This window comes from Ailuropoda melanoleuca, chromosome 6 (assembly GCF_002007445.2).
Source record: "Ailuropoda melanoleuca isolate Jingjing chromosome 6, ASM200744v2, whole genome shotgun sequence".
Taxonomy (NCBI): Eukaryota; Metazoa; Chordata; class Mammalia; order Carnivora; family Ursidae; genus Ailuropoda; species Ailuropoda melanoleuca.
Window position 1 is genome coordinate 53,382,873 of NC_048223.1, and position 21,766 is coordinate 53,404,638.

General features: G+C 36.2%; 1 protein-coding gene across 15 annotated transcripts in view; it reads left to right on the plus strand.

Moving 5' to 3' along the window:
• LOC100476789 (oocyte zinc finger protein XlCOF6-like) overlaps positions 1-20,893 on the plus strand; it is a 34,358-nt gene extending 13,465 nt beyond the window's left edge. For 9 of the 15 annotated variants that reach the window (XM_034662422.1, XM_034662425.1, XM_034662420.1 and 6 more), the window contains 4 exons: positions 602-660; positions 12,201-12,327; positions 12,601-12,696; positions 16,261-20,893. In XM_034662422.1, the coding sequence (XP_034518313.1) occupies positions 646-660; positions 12,201-12,327; positions 12,601-12,696; positions 16,261-18,497 (2,475 nt within the window). In that variant the 5' untranslated portion in view covers positions 602-645 and the 3' untranslated portion in view covers positions 18,498-20,893. Of the gene's footprint in view, positions 1-93; positions 174-601; positions 661-12,200; positions 12,328-12,600; positions 12,697-16,260 lie in introns of those variants that run through there. The other 6 variants (XM_034662426.1, XM_034662428.1, XM_019794284.2 and 3 more) reach the window with 3 other exon arrangements.
• The last annotated feature ends 873 nt before the right edge of the window (positions 20,894-21,766 follow it).

Consider the following 21,766-nt stretch of genomic DNA (forward strand, 5'->3'; position numbering starts at 1 on the left):
TGTCCCAAGTAACGAACCAATGAAGTGCATATGTTTTCATATTTTCTGGTTTTTCTCTAACGTTCTTTTTTTTTGTTCTGGGTTCCTTTCTAGGATACTGCACGGTACATTTAGTAGCTGTCTGCTTAAGCTCCTCATGGCAATGATCATATTCAAAACTCATGACTTCCTAAGTAATTTCCTTCTTTTTACTCATTTCTGTGTTCTTGAGACTATCAGTATGGTAAAAATCCTATATGCTGATACACTATTGCACGTTTCTTCCCAGCTCTGTTAGTGACATCATGTTGGTCATCTGAAATTGGCCTTGGCAGGAGTATTTATGCATCTGAAATTGGCAACTAAAAGTCAGGGGTTTTTGTTTGGGTTTTGGGGGTTTTGTTTGTGTTTTTTTTGTTTTGTTTTTTGTTTTGTTTTTTTGAGAGGCTGTTGGCACTACCTCTATGTGGCCATTCCCTCTTTTTTTAGGAACCAGCAGGACATTATCCCATAGGAAAGCATTTTACCCAGTGTTATGCAGGCTATTTGTAGATAGCTAAATCCAGGAGCTGGAGGGGAGGCAAGATCATTTATGACTCATCTCTTTTCTATTATTTCTCAGTTGTATCTTCACGCGTCTCCATGCTTTTTTAAGAACATCAGAAAATGAACAAATCCCAGGTGAGTTTTTTTTTAAATTCCTACTTTGTTTTACATTAGATATTATGAATAAGGTATAACCTTTAAAATGTAAATGTAGAAATAGACAAATGTCAACTTTTGAGAAATATGGAGTAGCAGATTAGTAGCAGGGCTAAGGGGCTGTGGTGATGACCTTCAAGTATTTAAAGTTGAAGTTGACCTTCACGTACTTAACATTGAAGTTGTCATTGCTGAGCTATACGTTTATTTGTCTCTGATAGCAATAGCAAAGATATTATAGGAAGTGCAATGAAAATGAGAATAACCCATAATGATTCTTAATGGGACATAAAGACTTTCCTGAAATTGTGGGGTGGCATGTTCTACAAAGGTCACTTAGGTTTAGTTCAGTGATGGTGTTGTTTTAGGGCTTCTATATTCTTTCCAGTTATCTTCTTAGTTCTATTAATTACTGAGAGAAATATTGAAGTGTCCAACTGTATTAATTTTTGTCTATTTTTCCTTTCAGTCCTATCAGTTTTACCCCTTATATTTTGAAGCTCCTTTGTTAGGTACACGTACATTTAGTTTTGTCTTGGAAAATTGACCATTTATCATTAATGTAATATGCCTATTTATCTTCGATAATATCTCCTATTATATAGTCTGTTTTGTCTGATATTAACATAGCTACTCCAGCTTGCTTTGGATTATTGTTTATGTTGTATTTCTTTATCCTTTTACTTTTAACTTATGTATTTTTATAATTTGAGTTTCTTGTAGGCAGTATATGATTGTCCTGTTTTTTTGATGCAATCTGATAATCTTTCTATATGAGTGGATTAGAACATTCATATTTAAAAATTGGTTGTCGATATGGTAGATTAAAATCTTCCATTTTGCTAGCTGTTTTTCTATTCTATTCTTTATTTCTTTTTATCTTTTTCTTCTCTTGAATTTGTTATTTTCTATTCCATTTTATCATCGCCATTGTGTGTTTTTTTTTAAGGTTTTATGTATTTATTTGACAGAGAGAGAGAGCACACGCACAAACGGGGGAGCGGCAAGCAGAGGGAGAGGGAGAAGCAGGCTCCCTGATGAGCAGAGAGCCCAACATGGGGCTTGATCGTATCATGACCTAAGCATGAGCCAAAGTCAGACACTTAACCAACTGAGCCACCCAGGCACCCCTTGACTTATTATTTATACCTCTTTTCTTTACTTTTAAAATAGTTAGTCAAAGACTTATAATACCCATTTTTAATTAACCAGAGCTTCCCTTCAAATATTAAACCACATAATGTATAACGACCTTACAGCAGTATATTCCTATTCTTCTTTCTTGTCCTTTGTGCTATTGTACCATACGTTTTACTTTAACATATGCTGTGTACACATGATACAATACTACTATTTTTGCTTTAGACAGTCAGTTATCCTTTAGAATAAGGATTGGCAACCTGCAGCCCATGGGTGAGATTCAGCTCCCTATCTGCTGTCACAAATTAAGTTTCCTGGGAACACAGCCTCATGCTTTCTTCTATGTATTGTCTGGGGCTACATTCACAATACAGTGTTTACTGTAATCTACTTCATTACAGAAAAACATTTCCAACCTTTGCTTTGGAGCACTTAGAAATTGGGGAGGGAGGAATTAACTTAAATTTTCCTTTTTTATTTCATTCTGTCACTCTTCATTTTTATGTGTAGACTCAAGTTTCACTGGTACCATATTCCTTTAATATTTCTTGCAAAATAGTTCTGCTGCTAAAGAATTTCTTAAATTTTTGTTTTTCTTGGGAAGCAGTTATTTCTTCTTTTTTTTTTTTTAAGATTTTATTTATGTATTTGACAGAGAGAGTGAGAGCACAAGCAGGGGGAAGGGCAGAGGGAGAGGGAGAAGCAGGCTCCCCGCTGAGCAGGGAGCCAGACATGGAGCTTGATCCCAGGACTCCCAACATCATGACCTTAGCCAAAGGCAGATGCTTAACCAACTGAGCCACCAAGGCACCCCTATTTCTTCATTTTTGAAGATGTTTTCAATAAATAATTCTTGGTTGAAGTTATTTTGTGTGTGTGGGTTTTTTTGTTTTTTCTTGTTTTTGTTTTTTAGTTTTGAAATTTTTTGAACTTTTAATTAAAGTATTATTGACATAATATTAAATTAGTTTTAGATGTAAAACAGTGCCTTACCTATTATATAACATGAAATGCTCATCACTATAAGTAAATTACAGTATTTTTGACTATATTTCTTATGCTGTCTTTTCATCCTTAGGACTTATTTATGTTATAATAGGGAAGTTTGTACTTCTTAATCTCCTTCACTAATCACTCCCACTCCCTCTTCCCTGTATCCTTTGCAACCACCAGTTTGTTCTCTGTGTTTATGGGTCTGTTTCTCTTTTTTGTTTTTATGAGTCTGTTTCTCTTTTGCTGTTGTTTGCTCACTTGCTTTATTTTTTAGATTTTAAATGTAAGTGAAATATAAATGAAATGATGTGGTATTTGTCTTTGTCTGGTTTCACTTAACATAATACCCTCTAGGTTCATCCGTGTCACAAATAGCAAGCTTTAATTCTTTTTCATGGCTGAATAATATTCCATTGTATATGTATACTACATCTTTTTTTTTTTAAGATTTCAATTATTTTATTACTCAGCTCATTTTTACTTTTGATTTCCATTTCTATAGTGAGCATTAAACACAATATGTTTTGACTTAATGATAGTGAGAATGTAATTAATTACTACAGAAGGTAATTGCAGGTCTGTATGAAAGATGTTCCAAACTTGCAAACAGAGGGAATTTCAGTGAGCCTATAATGGACCAAAATAATTAAGTTCTTTTTTTTTTTTAATGTTTTTTTTTATTATATTTTGTTAGTCACCATACAGTACATCCCTGGATTCCGATGCAGAGTTCGATGCTTCAATGTATACTACATCTTTATCCATTAATCTATCAGTGGAGACTGCTGCTTCCATATCTGGGCTTTGTAAATAAATACGGGGGTGCATATATCTTTTTAAATTAGTATTTTTGTTTTCTTTGGGTCAATACCCAGTAGTAGAATTACTGGGTCATATAGTAGTTCTATTTTTAATTTTTTGAGGAACCTCCATGCTGTTTTTCATAGTAGGGGCAACACTTACCCGCTATTCTGCTCACTTTTCAATTGGGTTATTTGGGGGGTTTCTTGATGTTTGTGTGAATGCTTTATATATTTTGGGTATTAACCCCTTCTCAGACTTGTCATTTGCAGATACTTTCGCCCATTCATTAGTTTTCTTTTCATCTTGTTGATGGTTTCCTTCATTGTGCAAAAACTTTTCATTTTGATGTATTCCTGTTTATTTTTGCTTTTGTTTCCCTTGCATGAGGAGACTGATTCAGAAAAATATTGCAAAGGTTGATATCTAAGAGATTACTACCTGTATTTTCTTCTCAGAGTTTATGGTTTCAAGTTTTACATTTAGGTTTTTAATCTATTTTGAGATTGTTTTTGTGTATAGTTCAAGAAAATGGCCCTGTTTCATTCTTATGCATGTAGCTATCCAGTTTTCCCAGCACCAGTTATTGAAGAGAGTGTCTTTTCTCCATTGTATGTTCTGGCCTCCACTGTCATAGATTAATTGGTGTTCTCTCTCTCTCTCTCTCTCTCTGTGCATATATCTTTTTTTCTGACTCACAATTCTGTTTCATTGACCTTTATATGTATTTTTGCAACAGTACCATACTGTTTTGATATTGTAACTTTGTAGTATTTCTGGAAATTTAGGATTGTGATACCTCATCAAGCTTTGTTCTTTCTCAGTATTGCTTTGGCTATTTGAGGTCTTCCATGTTTCCATACCAATTTTAGGATTTTTTTGTTCTAGTTCTGTGAAAAACACTGCGTATTTTGATAGGGATTGCAGATCTGTAGACTGCAGTCTATAGATTGCTTTGTGTAGTATGGACATTTTAATTTTAACAACATTGTTTCGTCCAATCTATGAGGATGGTATATCTTTCAATTTATTTGTGTTGTCTTCAGTTTCTTTCTTTAATGTCTTAAATTTTTATAATACAGGTCTTTATCCTCTTAAGTTAAATTTATTCTTTGGCATTTTATTCTCTATGATATAGTTATCAACGGTATTTTAAAAATTTCTTTTTCTGATATTTTGTTATTAGTGTATAGAAACAGAACAGATTCCTGTATATCGATTTTGTATCCTACAACTTTACTGAATTCATTTATTAGACCTAATAGTATTTTGGTGGGGTCTTTAGGTTTTTCTACATATAGTATGCTGTCATTTGCAAATACAGTTTTACTTGTACCTTATCAATTCAGATGCCTTTTATTTCTTTTTCTTGACTGATTGCCATGGCTAAGAATGACAGTACTATGTTGAATAAAAGTGGTTAAGAGTGGACATCCTTGTCATGTTCCTGATCTTAAGGGGACAGGTTTCAGCTTTTCATCATTGAATATGACATTGATTTGTGTATATTGAACCATCCTTCCATTCCCGAAATAAATCCCACTTGATCTCAGTGAGTGATTTTTTTAATGTATCGTTGGATCTGGTTTGCTAATATTTTGTTGAGGATTTTTGCATCTGTCTCCCTGAGCGATATTGCTGTATAATTTTCTTTCTTTTGTGGTATCTTTGGTTTTCCTATCAGAGTAATGCTGGCTTCGTAGAATAAATTAGGAAGCATTCTTTCCTCTTCTGTATTCTGGAATAGTTTGAGAATGATAGGTACTAACTCTTCTTTAAATCTTTGGTAGAATTCACCTGCAAAGTCATCTGGTCCTGGACTTTTGTTTGTTGGGAGTTTTTTGATTACCAGTTCAAATTTATTTCTAGTAATTGTGGGTTTTTTCCACATTTTTCTATTTCTTCATGATTCAGTCTCAGAAGAGACTGTATGTTCGAGGAGTTTATCCATTTTTTCTAGATTGTCTACTTTTTTCTACGTTTTCCAATGTAATTTTTTATAGTAATCTCTTAAAGTCCTTTGTACTTCTATGGTGTCAATTTTAACTAATCCTCTCATTTCTGATTTTGTATGTTTGAGTCCTCTCACTTTTTTTCTTGATTAGTCTGGCTAAAGTTTTCTCAATTTTGTTTATCTTTTCATAGGGCTGGCTTTTAGCCTCGTTGATACTTTCTTTTTTCTTGTCATCTCTATTTCATTTATTTCTGTTCTGGTCTCTGTTATTTTCTTCTCTTTTTTTAAAAGATTTATTTATTTTAGAGAGGCAGAGACAGTGCAGGGGGAGGGAGGTACAGAGGGACACGCAGAGAGAGAATCTTAAGTAGACTCCTTGCTGAGTGCAGAGCCCAACACAGGGCTCGCTACCCTGAGATCATGACTTGAGCTGTAATCAAGACTCAGATACTTAACCGACTGAGCCACCGAGGCAGCCCTCTATTCTTTCTTTCTTTGTGCTAACTTTGGGTTTTGTTTTTCTTTTCCTAGTTCCTTTTGGTGTAACGTTAGATCATTTATTTGAGTTATTTCTTGTTTTTGATGTAGGTCTTGATCACTATAAATTTCCTTTAGTACTGCTTTTGTTGCATCGCCAAGATTTAAGACTGTGGTGTTTTCATTTTCATTTCTCTCCAGGTATTTCTTGTTTTTCTCTTTGATTTCCTCATTGAACCCATTTGTTGTTGAGTAACATGTTATTTAGGTTTAGATTTAGATTCTACATGTTTGTATTTCTTCTAGTTTTTTTCTTGAAATCAATTTCTAGTTTTGTCCTGTTGTAGTTGGAAGAGATGTTTGATATGATTTCACTCACCTTTAATTCATTGAGACTTTCTTTGTGTTGCAGCATTTGATCTGTCCTGGAGAATGTTCCATATGCACTTGAATCTGTGTTCTGCAGTTTGTGGATAGAATGTTCTATAGATATCTGTTATGTCCATCTGATCTAATGGGTCATTCAAAGCCACTGTTTCTGTATTGATTTTATGTTTGTATGATTTGTTTCTTGATGTAAGCAAGTTTTTAATGTTTCCTACCATTATTGTATTAGTGTCAGTTTCTCTTTTCATAGGGTAATACTTGCCTTATGAATTTGTATTCTGTTTATGTTGGGTGAGTATATATTGTCAATTGTTATATCCTCTTCTTGGATTGATCCTGACCTGTTTTGGTTTTTGTTACCATCTTCGTTTTAAAGTCTATTTTGTTTGATTTTGATATCCCCTGTTTTCGTTGTTTTTTTTTTTTAATGATTATTCCATTTGCTTAGAATATTTTTTTCCATTCCTTTACTTTTAGTCTGTATGTGTCTTTAGGTCTGAAGTGAATCTCTTGTAGACAGCGTATAGATGGATATTGTTTTTTTATCCATTAAATCACCCTGTGTTTTTTGATTGGAACATTTAGTCCATTTACATTTAAAGTAATTTTCGATAGCTGTGTACTTATTGCTGTTTTGTTAATTGTTTTCTTGTTGTTTTCTGTTCCATTCTTCTCCTCCTGCTCTCTTCCCTTGTGGTTTGATGGTTTTCTTTAGTCTTATGTTTGGATTCCTTTCTCTTTATTTTTCTGTGCACATGTTACAGGTTTTCAGTTTGTGGTTACCATGGGATTCATGTACAATATCCTATGTGTACAGTAATCTATATTATGTTGAAGGTTGCTTAAGTTTGAACACATTATTAAAGCATTACATTTTTATTCCCTCTTCCACATTTTATGTATATGATGTCACATTTTATATCTCTTTATTTTGTGTATCCCTTGGGTAATTTTTGTAGATATAATTGATTTTACTCCTTCTGCATTTTAACTTCCATACTGGCCTTATAAGTGTCTAATCTACTACCTTTACTATATGTTTGCTATTACGGGTGAAATTTTTTTCTTCCTGAATTTTATTCTAGTTGTGGCCTTTTCTTTCCACTTAAAGGAGTCCCTTTAATATTTTTTTAAAGCTTGTTTGATAAACTTCTTTAACTTCCATTTGTTTGGGACACTCTCTCTTCTTCGGTTCTGAATGATAGCCTTTCTGGGTAGAATATTCTTTATCGTAGGTTTTTTTTCCTTATAGCACCTTAACTATATCATACCACTCTCTTCTGGCCTGTAAAGTTTCTGCTGAAAAATGAGCTGATAACCTTATGGGGTTTCCCTTGTGTGTAACTGCTTTTCTCTTGCTGCTTTTAAGATTCTCTCTTTATCTTTAATCTTGTTTTAATTATTGTTTTGGTTTTGACCTCCTTGAATTCATCTTGTTTGGGGCCCTCTGTGCATTGTGGACCTAGATGTCTGTTTCCTTCTTCAGGTTGGGGAGATATTCAGTTGTTATTTCTTCAAATAATTTTTCTGCTTCTTTGTGTCTCTTTTCTTTTGGTACCTCTATAAGCCAAATGATACTTGGCTTGATGTCACAGAGGTCTTTTAATCTATCCTCATTTTTTAATGTATCTTTTTCTTCTTGCTATTTAGCTTGGTTGCTTTCCATTACTCTATGTTCAAGATTGCTGATCCATTCTTCTGCATCCTCCAATCTGTTGAAGAAGTATTCTAGTATATTTTTCATTTTATTCTATCTTAGCTCCAACTGGTCTTCTCTATATTTTATATCTCTTTGTTGGAGTTCTCAGTCACTTCATCCAGTCTTTTCTCAAGTTTAGGAAGTATCTTTATGGCCATTACTTTCTGTCTGGCATATTGCTTATATGTTTATTTTGATTAGCTCTTTTTCTGTGGTTTTGTCTTGTTTTTTCATTTGGAACATGTTCCTCTGTTTCCTCATTTTGTCTACCTCTCTGTTTGTTTCTGTGTATTAGGTAGGTCAGCTGTGTATACTGGTCTTGAAAGTACTCACCTTGTGTAGAAGGGACCCTGTTCCCTGTAGTGCAGTCCCGCGGTCACCAGAACCAGATACTTCAGGGGTGTTGCATTGTTGCCAAGCCACAATTGCTATGGGCATGCTAGGAGGTGTAGCTTACCCTCAGCTTATCTACCTGTAATGACCTGCTTTGCCTGCTGCATGCACACTGGTTGCAGGTCTTGCTGTCAGCCTGGTTGTCTGCACTTAGCCACTGGGACGGCTTGGGTGTACTGATGGGCAGCTCTTGCTTCCTGCACAGCCAACTGAGAGTCTCAGCTGCATGAGCTCTAAGTGCGTTGGAATGTGGGATTAGCTCCCCTCCTCCTCAGGCCTTGAGTCACTTTGGAGAGGCACCTGCCTTGCTGGGGCTGCCCGCTAGGTATGGTGGGGTGGGAGCCACTTTGGAGGAGCCCCTTCCGGGGTGCGTTGGGTGGGGCAGCACTGGGGTCAGGCACATTGTGCTAGAAAGATAGATGGAGAGTGTTTGTACTGGCTCTATAAGCATCTGGCTAGGCTTTGGGAGCGCAAGGAAAATAGTGCCCTCCAGCTCCTTTGTTTCTGGAGAAAGCTTTTGTAGATCCCAGCACTTCCTGCACATATCCTAAAATTAGTCAGTAAATCTTGAAATATACTCAGGTGCTTTTCAAACTGCTCCTTTTGTGCTGTGATTATGACTGATATTTCTTTTAACACTTTAGGTATGCCATTTTATTGTGTTCTGGTTTGTATGGTTCCTGGTGAAAAGTCTGCTTTAATTGTATCTTTATTCCTTTTTTGTAATATTTTCTTGTTCACTGGCTGCTTTCAGGATTCTCATTCTTTCTCTCTCTCTCTCTAGCCATTTTATTTTTTATTTATTTATTTTTTTAAGATTTCATTTATTTATTTGACAGAGATGGAGACAGCCAGCGAGAGAGGGAGCACAAGCAGGGGGAGTGGGAGAGAAAGAAGCAGGCTTCCAGCGGACGAGCCTGATGTGGGGCTCGATCCCAGAACACAAAGATCATGCCCTGAGCCGAAGGCAGACACTTAATGACTGAGCCACCCAGGCGTCCCTCTCTAGCCATTTTAATATGTTGTGTGTCTTTATGCTTTTGGGAGGCATTTATGCAGCTTGGTCTTGTTGAGCTCCTTGGATTTTTGGTTTGTTTTCTGTCATTAATTGCAAGATTTTTTTTTTTTTTTTAAGATTTATCTATTTATCTTTGGGAGGTCGCCAAGGGAGAAGAGAGAATATCTCAAACAGACTCTGTTGAATGGGGAGCCCGATGTGGGGCTCAATCCCACAACCCTGAGATCACAATCTGAGCTGAAATTAAGAGTTGGATTCTTAACTGACTTAGCCACCCAGGCACCCCAATTGCAAGTAATTTTAAGACACTATTTCGTAAAGTGTTTCTTCTGTCCCGTTCTTCCCCTCAACACCCCGCCCAGATCCCAGTTATGCATATGTCAGAACATTTGATTGTATTTCACAGCTTTCACAGCTTTTTTTTTTTTTTAAGATTTTGTTCATTTATTAGAGAGAGTACATGTGCAAGAGAGAGCACGAGAGGGGTGAAGGGCAGAGGGAGAAGCAGGCTCTCCACTGGCAAGAAGCCCAAAACAGGGCTCAATCCCGGGGCTCCAGGATCATGACCTGAGCTGAAGGCAGACGCTTAACTGGCTGAGCCACACACAGGAACCCCTATTTCATAGCTTTTTAATGTTCTGTTCTATTTTTTACTTTTTTTCTCTTTGAGTTTCAGGTTGGGTAATTTTTATTGACCCATCTTCAAGTTCATTGATTCTTTCCTTAACTGTGTTCACTGCTGATCAGCCTGTTGAAGATGTTTTTCATCTCTTACTGTGTTCTTATTTCTAGATTTCCATTTGGTTCTGTCTGCTGAAGTTATCCATTTCATTTTGCATGTTGTATACCTTTTGAGTCTTTACATACCTTACAGTCTTTAATAATTAGTTATAATTACTTAAAAATCTGTTTCAACAACTATGTAATATGTGATTCTGATGGTTACTTTGTATCTTGGTAGTATTTTGTTAGTTTCTTTCCTTTTCATATGCTTTGGAACTTTCTGTTGAAATGTGTACATTTTGTGTCAGACTCTAAACTGGGGTAACTAGATTTTACTGCTGGAGATGGGTAGTTCCTGCTAGGCCTTTAGTCCAGGGGTTCAAGTTTAACTAGTTAGGAGTTGGGCAGGATTTGAGAGTTACTCTTCTGTTACTACTCTCAATGCAGCATAGCCTTCAACTTTCTGTAGAGGGTTGTGTTTTCAGATACAGGTTCATTTATCAGAGTTATGTCTGTTCATTTCTGAGTTTTAAGGGTTCTCTTTGCTCTGTGTTTCAGAGAGGGTCTCTTTACATGCTTTTATCTATCTCCTGTCTTTCTGTCAGCAGTATTCTATTGGTACTTGTTATTCCAAGCTTGTTAGCTTGGGCAGAATGTGTTCTTTTACTCCAATACAGCTTTGCTGTTAGGTCTGCCCTGGGTCCTTGAGTCGTGGCGATGTGACCTTGTTGGTTTTCTTGTCTCCCCCCGCCCCGCCCACCCAGCTGTAGTGCATAATCCTGCCCTTCCCACAGGAGTAAAGTAAGTGCCTAGTGGGGTTCACAGAGAAAAAGCCTGTAAAGGAGTGCCTAGGTGGCATGGTCAGTTGAGCATCCTACTCTTGGTTTGGCTGAGGTCATAATCTCAGGGTCATGAGATTAAGCCCTGCATGGAGCTCTTTGCTCAGTGTGGAATCTGCTTGAGGTTCACTCTCCCCCTGCCCCTCCTCTCCTCTCTGAAATAAATAAGTAAGTCTTCACCAAAAAAAATGAAAAAAGAAAAAAAAAGAAAAAAATGCCTATAAGAAGGTGCAAATATCCTCCATCTCTGTGGTTTAAAGGGGTTTCACACTGTTGTGTTGGCTCACACTCTGTTTTCATTAATTAACATTCCCCCTATTCTGGTTGAGTTCTTCTTACCAGTGGTCCAACCCAGGTAGGCAAAAATACATATATTCTCTCTTCCTGCAGGTATTGTCTCCTCCTAGATTTGGGGCACTTGGGTGCTTTGTGATTTTGCCTCTCCTATAAATTAGGGGGGGAAAAGTTGTGAATTTGAAGATGGTCTGGCTCATTTTCATTGTAGGAGTAAGAGTGATTTTCTTCCTTGCTTTATACATCCTGGGGCAGAAACTAAGTCAACCCATGTGTTTCTAATGCCTTCAGTATTTTGTTCATGTTGTGTTGCCTCATAATCATAAAGAACATTTATGCATCATATTTCAGGCCCTACAGTTTTAACTCCTCAATTAAGCACAAGTTGTGATACAAAATAGTTAATTTTTCTTTTCTTTTCTGACTCCAGTATACATTTTACATTTTCTTTTCTTTACTTTTTACATATTCTAATATCTTCTGGTAATATCTTATTCTCAGTTTTGCAGCATGTCGTGTTTGTGTATTTAACTTTCAAGAGAACAAGAACAGTGTTTTATCCCCCTTAGTATTCACAACACCCAGGACATTTCAAGGCGTAGAGCATTAATAAATTAAAAAAGCAGAATGTTCTTTTACTTTTCTTTCTTCTACAAAACCTAATACAAAATAACGTACACACTGGGCATATTGTAACATAAATTCTCAACAGTGAACTTGGGAAGAATTTGTCTCCATATTTCTTTCCTGTGCAACCGCAATTCTTACCACTTCAGACTGAGCAGAAATGTGCCGTTCCAGGGGTCACTGTCGTTTGGTGATGTGGCTGTGGACTTTTCCCAGGAGGAGTGGCAGCACCTGGACCCTGCCCAGAGGACCCTGTACAGGGATGTGATGCTGGAGAACTACCACAACTTTGTTTCAGTGGGTAAGCTATTTTCACATCAAGTTTTGTGTAGCATGCATTTTATTTCTTAGATACCAACATGTTCCATCTTTTATAGTTAATATTGTTGAGACTTTGCTTCAGGACTCTGAGGTTGTTAATCTCTTTTGAGCACAAGGAAGAGTTTTTGTATTCTCACATCCCATGAAGGTTTAATTGAGCCTATCAAGGTGCAGCTCCAGAAATTCTGTCTCCTCGCTCCTTTAGAATTGCTGTAGCTCATGTCCAAATTCTATGTCATTTTTCCTTTTACAGGGTATCTCATTAAAAAGCCAGCACTGATCTTCAAGTTGGAAGAAGGAAAGGAGCCATGGATATTAGAGGAAGAATTTCTATACCAGAACTACCCGGGTGAGTTAGTGAGTACCAGAAAGGTTAGTGAGGAAGCCAGGGGAAATTATAATCTAGGTGGTCAGTTTAGGAGTTGGGCGTTATTTAAAACGTTTTTTAAGAATCTCTTCCTAGTGGCACCTACTTTAGAAGTAGAGAAAGGGTACATATGTATGTATGTGTGTGTATATATATATATATATATATATATGAATGATAAAATTGGCAGAGAAAAGGGTAATGCCTGAGAAGGAACGTAAACTGGTTTTCTGATTGTTCAAAGCTAGGGGTCCAAGGATATCATTTATGCAGACAAGTAATACTGGCTTTTTTGTGTTTAATGGTACAAAGATAAAAGTAAGAAAGATAATAAAATCTTCTAAAATTTGGCTCTTCAGAAGGGAGGAAACAATGTTTTCAGTGTTACATGTTGTATAGTAGTACTTGATACTATTTAAACAAATTACCTATAAATTAATAGGATTACAAGTTTATATTTATCAGATTAATGTACCAAAAGTACAGCCTTGTTAATTTTACAATTGTACTTCTGTTGGTACCTTTAAAAAAAAGATGGGAAAAAGACCTATTTTACTGCCTAAAAAACATTTGCGAACAATTGGAAGTATATGATGCTAAAAGAAAACCCTCAGTAAATCCTACGAAATAGGAAATAAGACATTCCCTAGTTATAGTCTGATAAAACCAGAAATTGGTAACAAAATTATCAAGCACACATGACAAACTACTTTTTATTTTTCTTTTGTATTCGTATTTCTTCTTTGTAAACTTCTAATATTTTTCGTGTTCTTGCCTTATGTCAATATCAGTAAGAACTATATTCCCTCATACTTAATTTTTTCCCATTCCTAATTGTAGTTGGTTAGAGTTTTTTTTGTTGTTGATGGTGGTGTTTTTGTGTTTTTGTTTACCTAGAACATCTCTTTTTTCAGTAGCTCAACAAGATAAATCTATGTTCCCCTATTATTTATTTCATGAAATTTAACTAACTTACTTTTTAGTGACTGCTGCATCCTGGCCTTATTTGGCTGCTCCAATTTTATTTTTATGTTGCTTACACTCACAGTAAACATCATATGTTCCACTAGCAGTAAGTGTCACTTAGACATACTGTATGCTTTCCCATGTCACACCTTTCTTCATTGTGTGCTTTCCCTGACTAGATAATCAATGAGTTAATAAGTGAAAATTACTCAAAAGATTGTTTAGTATATAAGTAAAACATTATTTTTACTGTTATTACTTTGAATGTATAGTACAAGTTAAGTGTATCTGCTTCCAAGAAAGAGACTTTGAATGTTTGAGCCAATGTAATCTTTTCTTTCTCTCAGTACTCGGCATATAGTGGGTCCTTCAGAAGATGCAAAAGTAAATGATTTGTTATGTGATAGTATCTACCTTTTTTCACACCTGTGGTATGATCTAACAAAGAAAATGGTGATTGTGTTATTCTTTCTTACTTTGGTATATAACCTGAAATAGACATTTGATAAACACATGTTGATTGGAATCAAGGAGAGGAAAAATTTCATATTCTGAAAACATTGTGAAGGATCTCTGTCTCATTACTTATATGAGCTTACAATTCCTGATTCATCAGGTATAAAATGACATAGTGTTTAAACATTTGTGTTTGAAAAAGTGCTCCAGGTAATACTGATACACAGAGCTTGTTGAAGTCTGTTGATTTAGAATTACTCAGATTTAAAGCAAATCAGACTTAAAAACACCTGTTATGAGCAGTGGTTATAAAGTATGGTCTGCAGACTTACCACATGTTTTGTAAATAAAACATTTTGGCAGCACAACCATACTCCTTCATTTACATATGGGCTTTGGCCAATTTCATGCTCTGATGTCAGGGTTCGACACTGTGACAGATAGGTATGGGCTGCAAAGCCTAGAATGTGGACTATTTTGCCTTTTAGGGAAAAGTTTGCCATCTTCTGGATTGAAGAATGAGAATAAAATTGCATGAAACACTTTAAATTCAGCATTTAATTAAGAGAAAATTGTCATTCTCTCAAATCTAAGAAGCCATAGATTCTAACTAGACCATTATGTGATGAACCACTAAGGAAAAAATATTCTGCTCATTATATTGTGACCTGCTGATCACAGATCTGTGACCAATTATAAGATGCATTCTGATTTTAGGACCTTAAATATGTGTATATTATATTAGATGAAGTGCGGTATATTACAAAGCAGTGCTATTTATGGTTGTGTTAAAACAGCTTGTCTACATAGGAACTACTTTTAGACTTAAACGAATATAAGTTCGAAATTTTTGAAAGGAAGATTTCAACAGGCATTCTCGAAGGTTTGGAATAATGGTGTTATTATGTAATTTTTCTAGGTACTAAATAGCCTACATCCTATTCTTGGCTCTGAGTGAGAGAACACACTTTGACCTTGTAGTCAAGAATGAGCAATTTAATGAGACAAAGAACTGACTAAACTGGTGCATAGGATATTGACCGGGGAGTTGTAGAATGGCAGCTTGAAAATCTAATGTGCATCTAGTTGGTGTAAATTTTGTTTGCTAGAATGATGACTTGTAACAGTTTTTCATGTGGTACTTGGGTCAGGCCAGTGATTTTTTAGCTTGGGATAGACTTTGTTGCACTGGGTAACAAATGTAGACAATACTTTTTAAATGGTAAACCAACATAAATGTTACTCATTTCCTGGGATTTGGTTGGAAAAATATGATCTTTAAATTTTGGTAATAAACAGAAGCCTGAAATGCGGAAATGTGAGGTGCGAAAGATAAAGCAACATTAAGTATTAGTATTTTGGCACGGGTAATACTATTTTAAGGAACAGTAAGTGAACATAAATGTGGTTATCATGGTAGGTTCACCTGTTGAGTGGCTACGGTGGAGCAATATGAAAGTATCAAAGCCAAAATAGGGTGATACATCACCTATGTTGGCACAAGATTACTTTTTTGTCATTATTTTATACTTTATTTTGGGACGTTGGGAGAGGAATTAGAGTACAGCCTGATGACTCTTTCCTTAAACATAAGCACATTGGCGCATTCAGAAATTATCTTGCTATTGTGTAGGAGGGAAATTCGACTGGAAGCATGAAAACTTATTTGGGTATTACTGAAACAATATAGGTTTGAAGGTATTGTACCTAGTCTGTGTCCCTAATTTCTCATTTTTCTCCATGAACACCTTTGTCTACTCATTTTTCTTGTGATTCCAATTACTTTTCATTAACTCAGTTGGACCCATCTTATTTTCTGTGATTTTTCTCCTACCTGCATCTGTCACTCCTGTAGAATCTTCCATCCTCTCTTCACTGCTTCTTGAATTTATATTGTTATTTCTGTCCATTTTGAATGTTTTATTTATAAAGTGCTGAATAATTATATGTCTGTTTGTTAATAGCTTTTCTTTCTTTTTCCACATATGTTTTCTCAAACTGGGTGGGAAAAAGGCACTTTGATCCTGAAACCAAAAGTCAGATATATAATAGACATTTGTATATTAATCCAGTTCCATTAGAACTGTAAAATTCTTATGGTTTGTTCAATATTTTCATTTCTAGAAGACAGCAAAGCTTATTACCTAACAGAGAGAATGCAGAGAAACCAAGACAAATATGTGCCACAAGTTTTATTCAACAACAAAACAGTGACCTCAAAGAAAGTTTATGCTTTAAGAAAATCATCTAATATGAGTACAAATTGTATTCCTTCAAGAAAAATGCCCTGTAAACATGACTTACATGGAATGAATTTGAAAAATATTTTAATATCAGTTGGTAGTAATAGAAATTCTTCTAGAAAAAAACCTCACATGTTAAATGTATATGAGAAATTACTTGATATTAAGCAGGAAAAACCTCATACTCAAGAGATGTCTGATGAGAATAATCAATATGAGAAAGCCCTTGGTCATAAAAATGGTATTATTCAGCATGTAAGTACGCAATCTTCAGAGAAGATTTTAAAATATGATGGTGGAAAATCCTTAGGAAAAAAGACCACAGTAATTCCACACAGGCGAATTGACAGAGTCCGAGAGAAACTCTGTGAATATAACAGACATGGAGAAACTTGTGAGAAGTCATCTCTCTTGAAATGTCATGGGGTCTCCTTCGAAATAAAACAATGTAAAGGCAATCAAATTGAAAATAATTTCAGCAGTATGTCACATTTCACTCAAGTTCAGAAAAAACAGAGACGTGAGTGTCTATTCAAATGTAGTGAATGTGGGAAAACATTCAGCTACAAGTCAAACTTCACAGTGCATCAGAGAATACACACAGGAGAGAAACCCTGTGAATTTAATTCACATGGGAAAACAAGTCACAAATCACCCCTCACAAACAATCAGATAACATATACAGGGGAGAAACGTTATAAATGTAGTGAATGTGGTAAGTCCTTTTGCAAGAAGTCGTCTCTCACTCGGCATGAGGGAACATACACAGGGGGGAAACCTCATGAATGTAATGAATGTGGAAAAACTTTCTGCAAGAAGTCAGCCTTCACTCAACATCAGAGAACTCACACAGGAGAGAAACACTTCCAATATAATGAACACAGTAAGACTTTCCATTGCCAGTCAGACATTAAGATACATCAGAGAATTCATAAAAGAGAGAAACGCTTCCAATGTAATGAATGTGGCAAAACTTTCCATTGGCAGTCAGACATTAAGCTACATCAGAGAATTCACACAGGGGAGAAACCCTTTCAGTGTAGTAAATGTGGTAAAACTTTCTATCGGCAAGCAGATGTTAATGCACATCAGAGAATTCACACAGGAGAGAAACGCTTCCAATGTAATGAATGTGGTAAAACTTTCTATTGGCAGTCAGATGTTCATGCACATCAAAGAACTCACACAGGAGAGAAACCCTTTCAATGTAGCGAATGTGGTAAATCATTTCATCGGCAGTCAGATGTTAATGTTCATCAGAGAACTCACACAGGAGAGAAACGCTTTCAGTGTAAGGAATGTGGTAAAACTTTCTATCGTCAGTCAGATGTTAATGCGCATCAGAGAATTCACACAGGACAGAAACCCTTTCAGTGTAATGAATGTGGTAAAACCTTCTATCGGCAGGCAGACGTTAATGTGCATCAGAGAACTCACACAGGAGAGAAACGTTTTCAGTGTAATGAATGTGGTAAAACTTTCTATCGGCAGTCAGAAGTTAATGTGCATCAGAGAACTCACACAGGAGAGAAGCCCTTTCAGTGTAATGAGTGTGGTAAAACTTTCTATCGGCAGTCAGACGTTAACGCACATCAGAGAATTCACACAGGAGAGAAACCTTATAAATGTAACGAATGTGGGAAATCCTTTTATGAGAAGTCATCCCTCACTCGACATGAAAGAACTCACACAGGGGAAAAACCCTATCAATGTAAGGAATGTAGGAGAACCTTCTGCCAGAAGTCAGCCCTCACTCAACATCAGAGAACTCACACAGGAGATAGACCCTTTCAGTGTAATGTATGTGGTAAAACTTACCGTCATTTGTCAGCCATTAATGTACATCAGAGAACTCACACAGGAGAGAAACCCTTTCAGTGTCATGAATGTGAGAAATCTTTTCTTACGAAGTCAACTCTTATTAATCATCAGAGAACTCACACAGGGGAAAAACCCTTTGAATGTAACGAATGTGGGAAGAGTTTTCGTCATAAATCTACCCTTACTACCCATCTGAGAATTCACTCAGGAGAGAAACCTTATAAATGTTGTGAATGTGGAAAAACTTTCGGCCGGAAGTCAGCACTTACTAATCATCAAGGAATTCACATAGGGTAGAAACTCCGTAGCAGAAACTTGCTGTGTTTTTCCCAATACCCATTTCTCTTTGTGGTTACACAAATAGTAAAGATTTTCTAGCTTTCCTTGCATTCACATGAGGGCGTATTACCTCTGGCACAAATTCCAAGCCTGTAAAGGACCTCGTTTGGAATTTTCCCTACTTGCACTTTTATTTCCTTATCAAAGGGTAATGAAGATCATCCTCAGGGTAACTTGGGAACTAGTTATTAGAGATTACAGATTCACAGGTTGGAAGAAACCAGGGTCCTGAGGAGAGTTCTGGCTTCTCTAACATCACTTGTAAGTCTTGTCACGAACCAGAAATAAATTTTGGATTTGTTCAGCCATTAGGGGCTGTTTAGGACTTTTTGTTGTCATGGTATATCCTAGCCATCCCTCATCTCGTATACCCTGTGAATCTAATGAAGGTATGAGAAACAGTATGTGTCAGGTAATTCATTTGAGGGGAACTGCTCTCAGTATTCTGCATTTTAATAAATTTTCATCAACAAGTCAAGCGTTTTGTAAATCTGAAATTTACGAATTAAAACACCCCAAAATGAAATGAATACAGGAAAATTTTCACAAAGAATCTGCATCTGATTGACCATCAGATACTTGAGAGTAGAATACAAGTTAATAACTTGAAAAACGTTTCAAGATTTTTCAGGAAATACATAATAAAAGAAAATTGTCAGTTTAGGAAGTGAGGAAAACATTATCGTCTAGAAATAATCTTATGTTTTGGATGCAATACTAAATATCATATTAATAATCTAACAAAGGATATTTATTTGACCGTCATGGTCAACAAGAATATGTAGCTAGCTTTGAGAAGGCACAAGTGAAGTGAGTCATCAAAGTAACAGCACTAAGTGTATATGTGAATAATATATGTAAACATCAAAGTAACAGCACTAAATGTCTGTGTAAATAAAGTAACAGCACTTTGTAAATATCAAAGTAACAGCACTAAGTGTCTATATGAATAAAGTAACAGCACTGTGTGTTTACGTGAATAAGCCTCTGAGCTTTGTTAGGCTTATACATATGAGTGTGCTCTTTAAAGGCTTCTTTCTGTATGCTTAATTTTTGTAACATACACTACGATTTCTGACACTAAATGCTCTTGTTGTCCCATTATATACTTACGCCACGATATATATTTTTTAAAAGAAACGTTGAATGCATGATACCACCTGTCCTGTGTTTTCTACTATTTCGTGGCACGTGTAAGTCAGTATAGGCATTGTTAACAAACTGTTCTTTTAGTAAATGACCCAAATAACGACTGATAAAGATTTACTTGAAGTATGCGATGATTCAGTACACAGTTATTTATAATACACGTCTGAGTCAATTTTCAAAATTGGCCTTGAACGTTAGTACTTATTATAATGCGCAGATTGAAAGCAGGGCCTGTTGAAGAAATTTTCCTCATTTTATATTTGTGTCATATCCAAAGGATATGCTTATATAAGTTTTATGTGTGAAATGCAGATTTAAGTGAGGAAAGGACTGTCTGCATTTGTGTTTAGTGTGGTAGAATGCCACATTTTTCCTCCTACAATTATACATGGTTTTTTCAGACAAGCTGTTCTGTCACTTCTTATTTGAGTGACCTATGTAGTGATTTAATCTCTGCCTCAGTTTCCTCATCTGCAAAATGGAGATAATATTGTCTGCCTCACAGATACTGAACAGTTTGGGTCAGAGTTTTCTGGTGTTCAAGCTGAAGACATTTATATTTAGAACTCGGACATTAGAAGTAAAATGGTCTGTCATTCCATAGTACAATTCTGCTTCTTGAGTTGATACAAGAAAATTCTTATTAAAACTTTGTATTTTGTCAGGTTTGTCTTTAAAACATATGAAACAGATGTGTTTAAAGTAAATGGAATAATCTCCTGACCACTTTCTGTTGTTGATTAAATATGGTGTAAACTAAAAATCTAACTTTGTTTTTTTCCAAATGAAGAGCCAGTTGATCTTTCACCTTTTGATTCATTCACCCCGTTTCACTGATTTGAAACCACATTTTTATTGTATACAGATTTATCCTTTGGTGTGGCTGCTACATTTCTAGGCCCTGTGTTCCTGTCCCCATTATCCTACTGGTGGTGCCCATTCCAGATGGGCCAACCATAGGACACCACCCTGCTGTCCCACACCGATGATGTCACTGCTCTGTACTCTCTGCTTTTTGCCACTGGGTATAAACATTGTGAATTTCAGTGGTTCTAGTGACGTTTTGTGATACCACGCTTTGTGCCTTATCCTGTATTAAAACCAGCATAATGGTTTTGCGTTACGTCCATGTTTATATATGTAGCTTTTGTTATTTTTTAGCATCTTATATTCTGTTCTATTAAAACAACTTAATTCTGTTGAAAGGCATCTTGTTTCTAATTTTTCATTATGAACAATACTATTTTGTGCATTGTGTATTTAATACAGAGTAGAGCTGAATCCTCAACCCTCAGTGAGAAAAACGTTTCAGTGACTATAAATATAAACATTTGTTGATTCGATCGGTATTTATTAGTCACCAAGTAGAAGGCGTTGTAGAACAGTGAATAAAACATAAGTTCTACCTTTCCTGAGATTAAATTCCAGTAAGACATATCAGGGTTGTCAGAAGACAGAACCCATAGTAGTGATTTGAAAAGAAACAATATGATACAAAGAACTGTTGGGCACCTGGGTGGTTCAGTTGGTTAAGTGGCTGCCTTCGGCTCAGGTCATGATCCCAGGGTGCTGGGATTGAGTCCCACATCAGGCTCCCCGCTCAGTGGGGAGTCTGCTTCTCCCTCCCTCTCTGCCCCACCCCTCCCCATTCAGGCTCTGTCTTTCGCTTTAACTCTCTCTCAAATAAATAAATAAATAAAATCTTTAAAAAACCAAAGGATTGTTAACTTGGTGTACAGTTGTTAACTAGGGATCTGAAATGGTAAAAAGGGAACACTGGGATATTGTGAAGATAGCAGGAATCTGAAAGGGAAAAATAAAAGTCAAATGCATCACTAAGATAGCAACTGCAGGCAGCAGCTAGCTACCAGCTCTCGGCTGGTCAGACAAAGGGAACGTGCAGCCCTCCAGCAGGAACCTATTCTATCAATGTGAGTATTCAAGCCCAGAGGAGGGGCCTCACGGGATTGCGGCCGTACTGGCTGAGGAGGGAGTGCTGGCTGCCTGGCGCTGGTTTCTCGGATGGGATGTGATGACGCTGGTGTACAAGTGTTAGGAAAACGGTAAACTGAATTTAG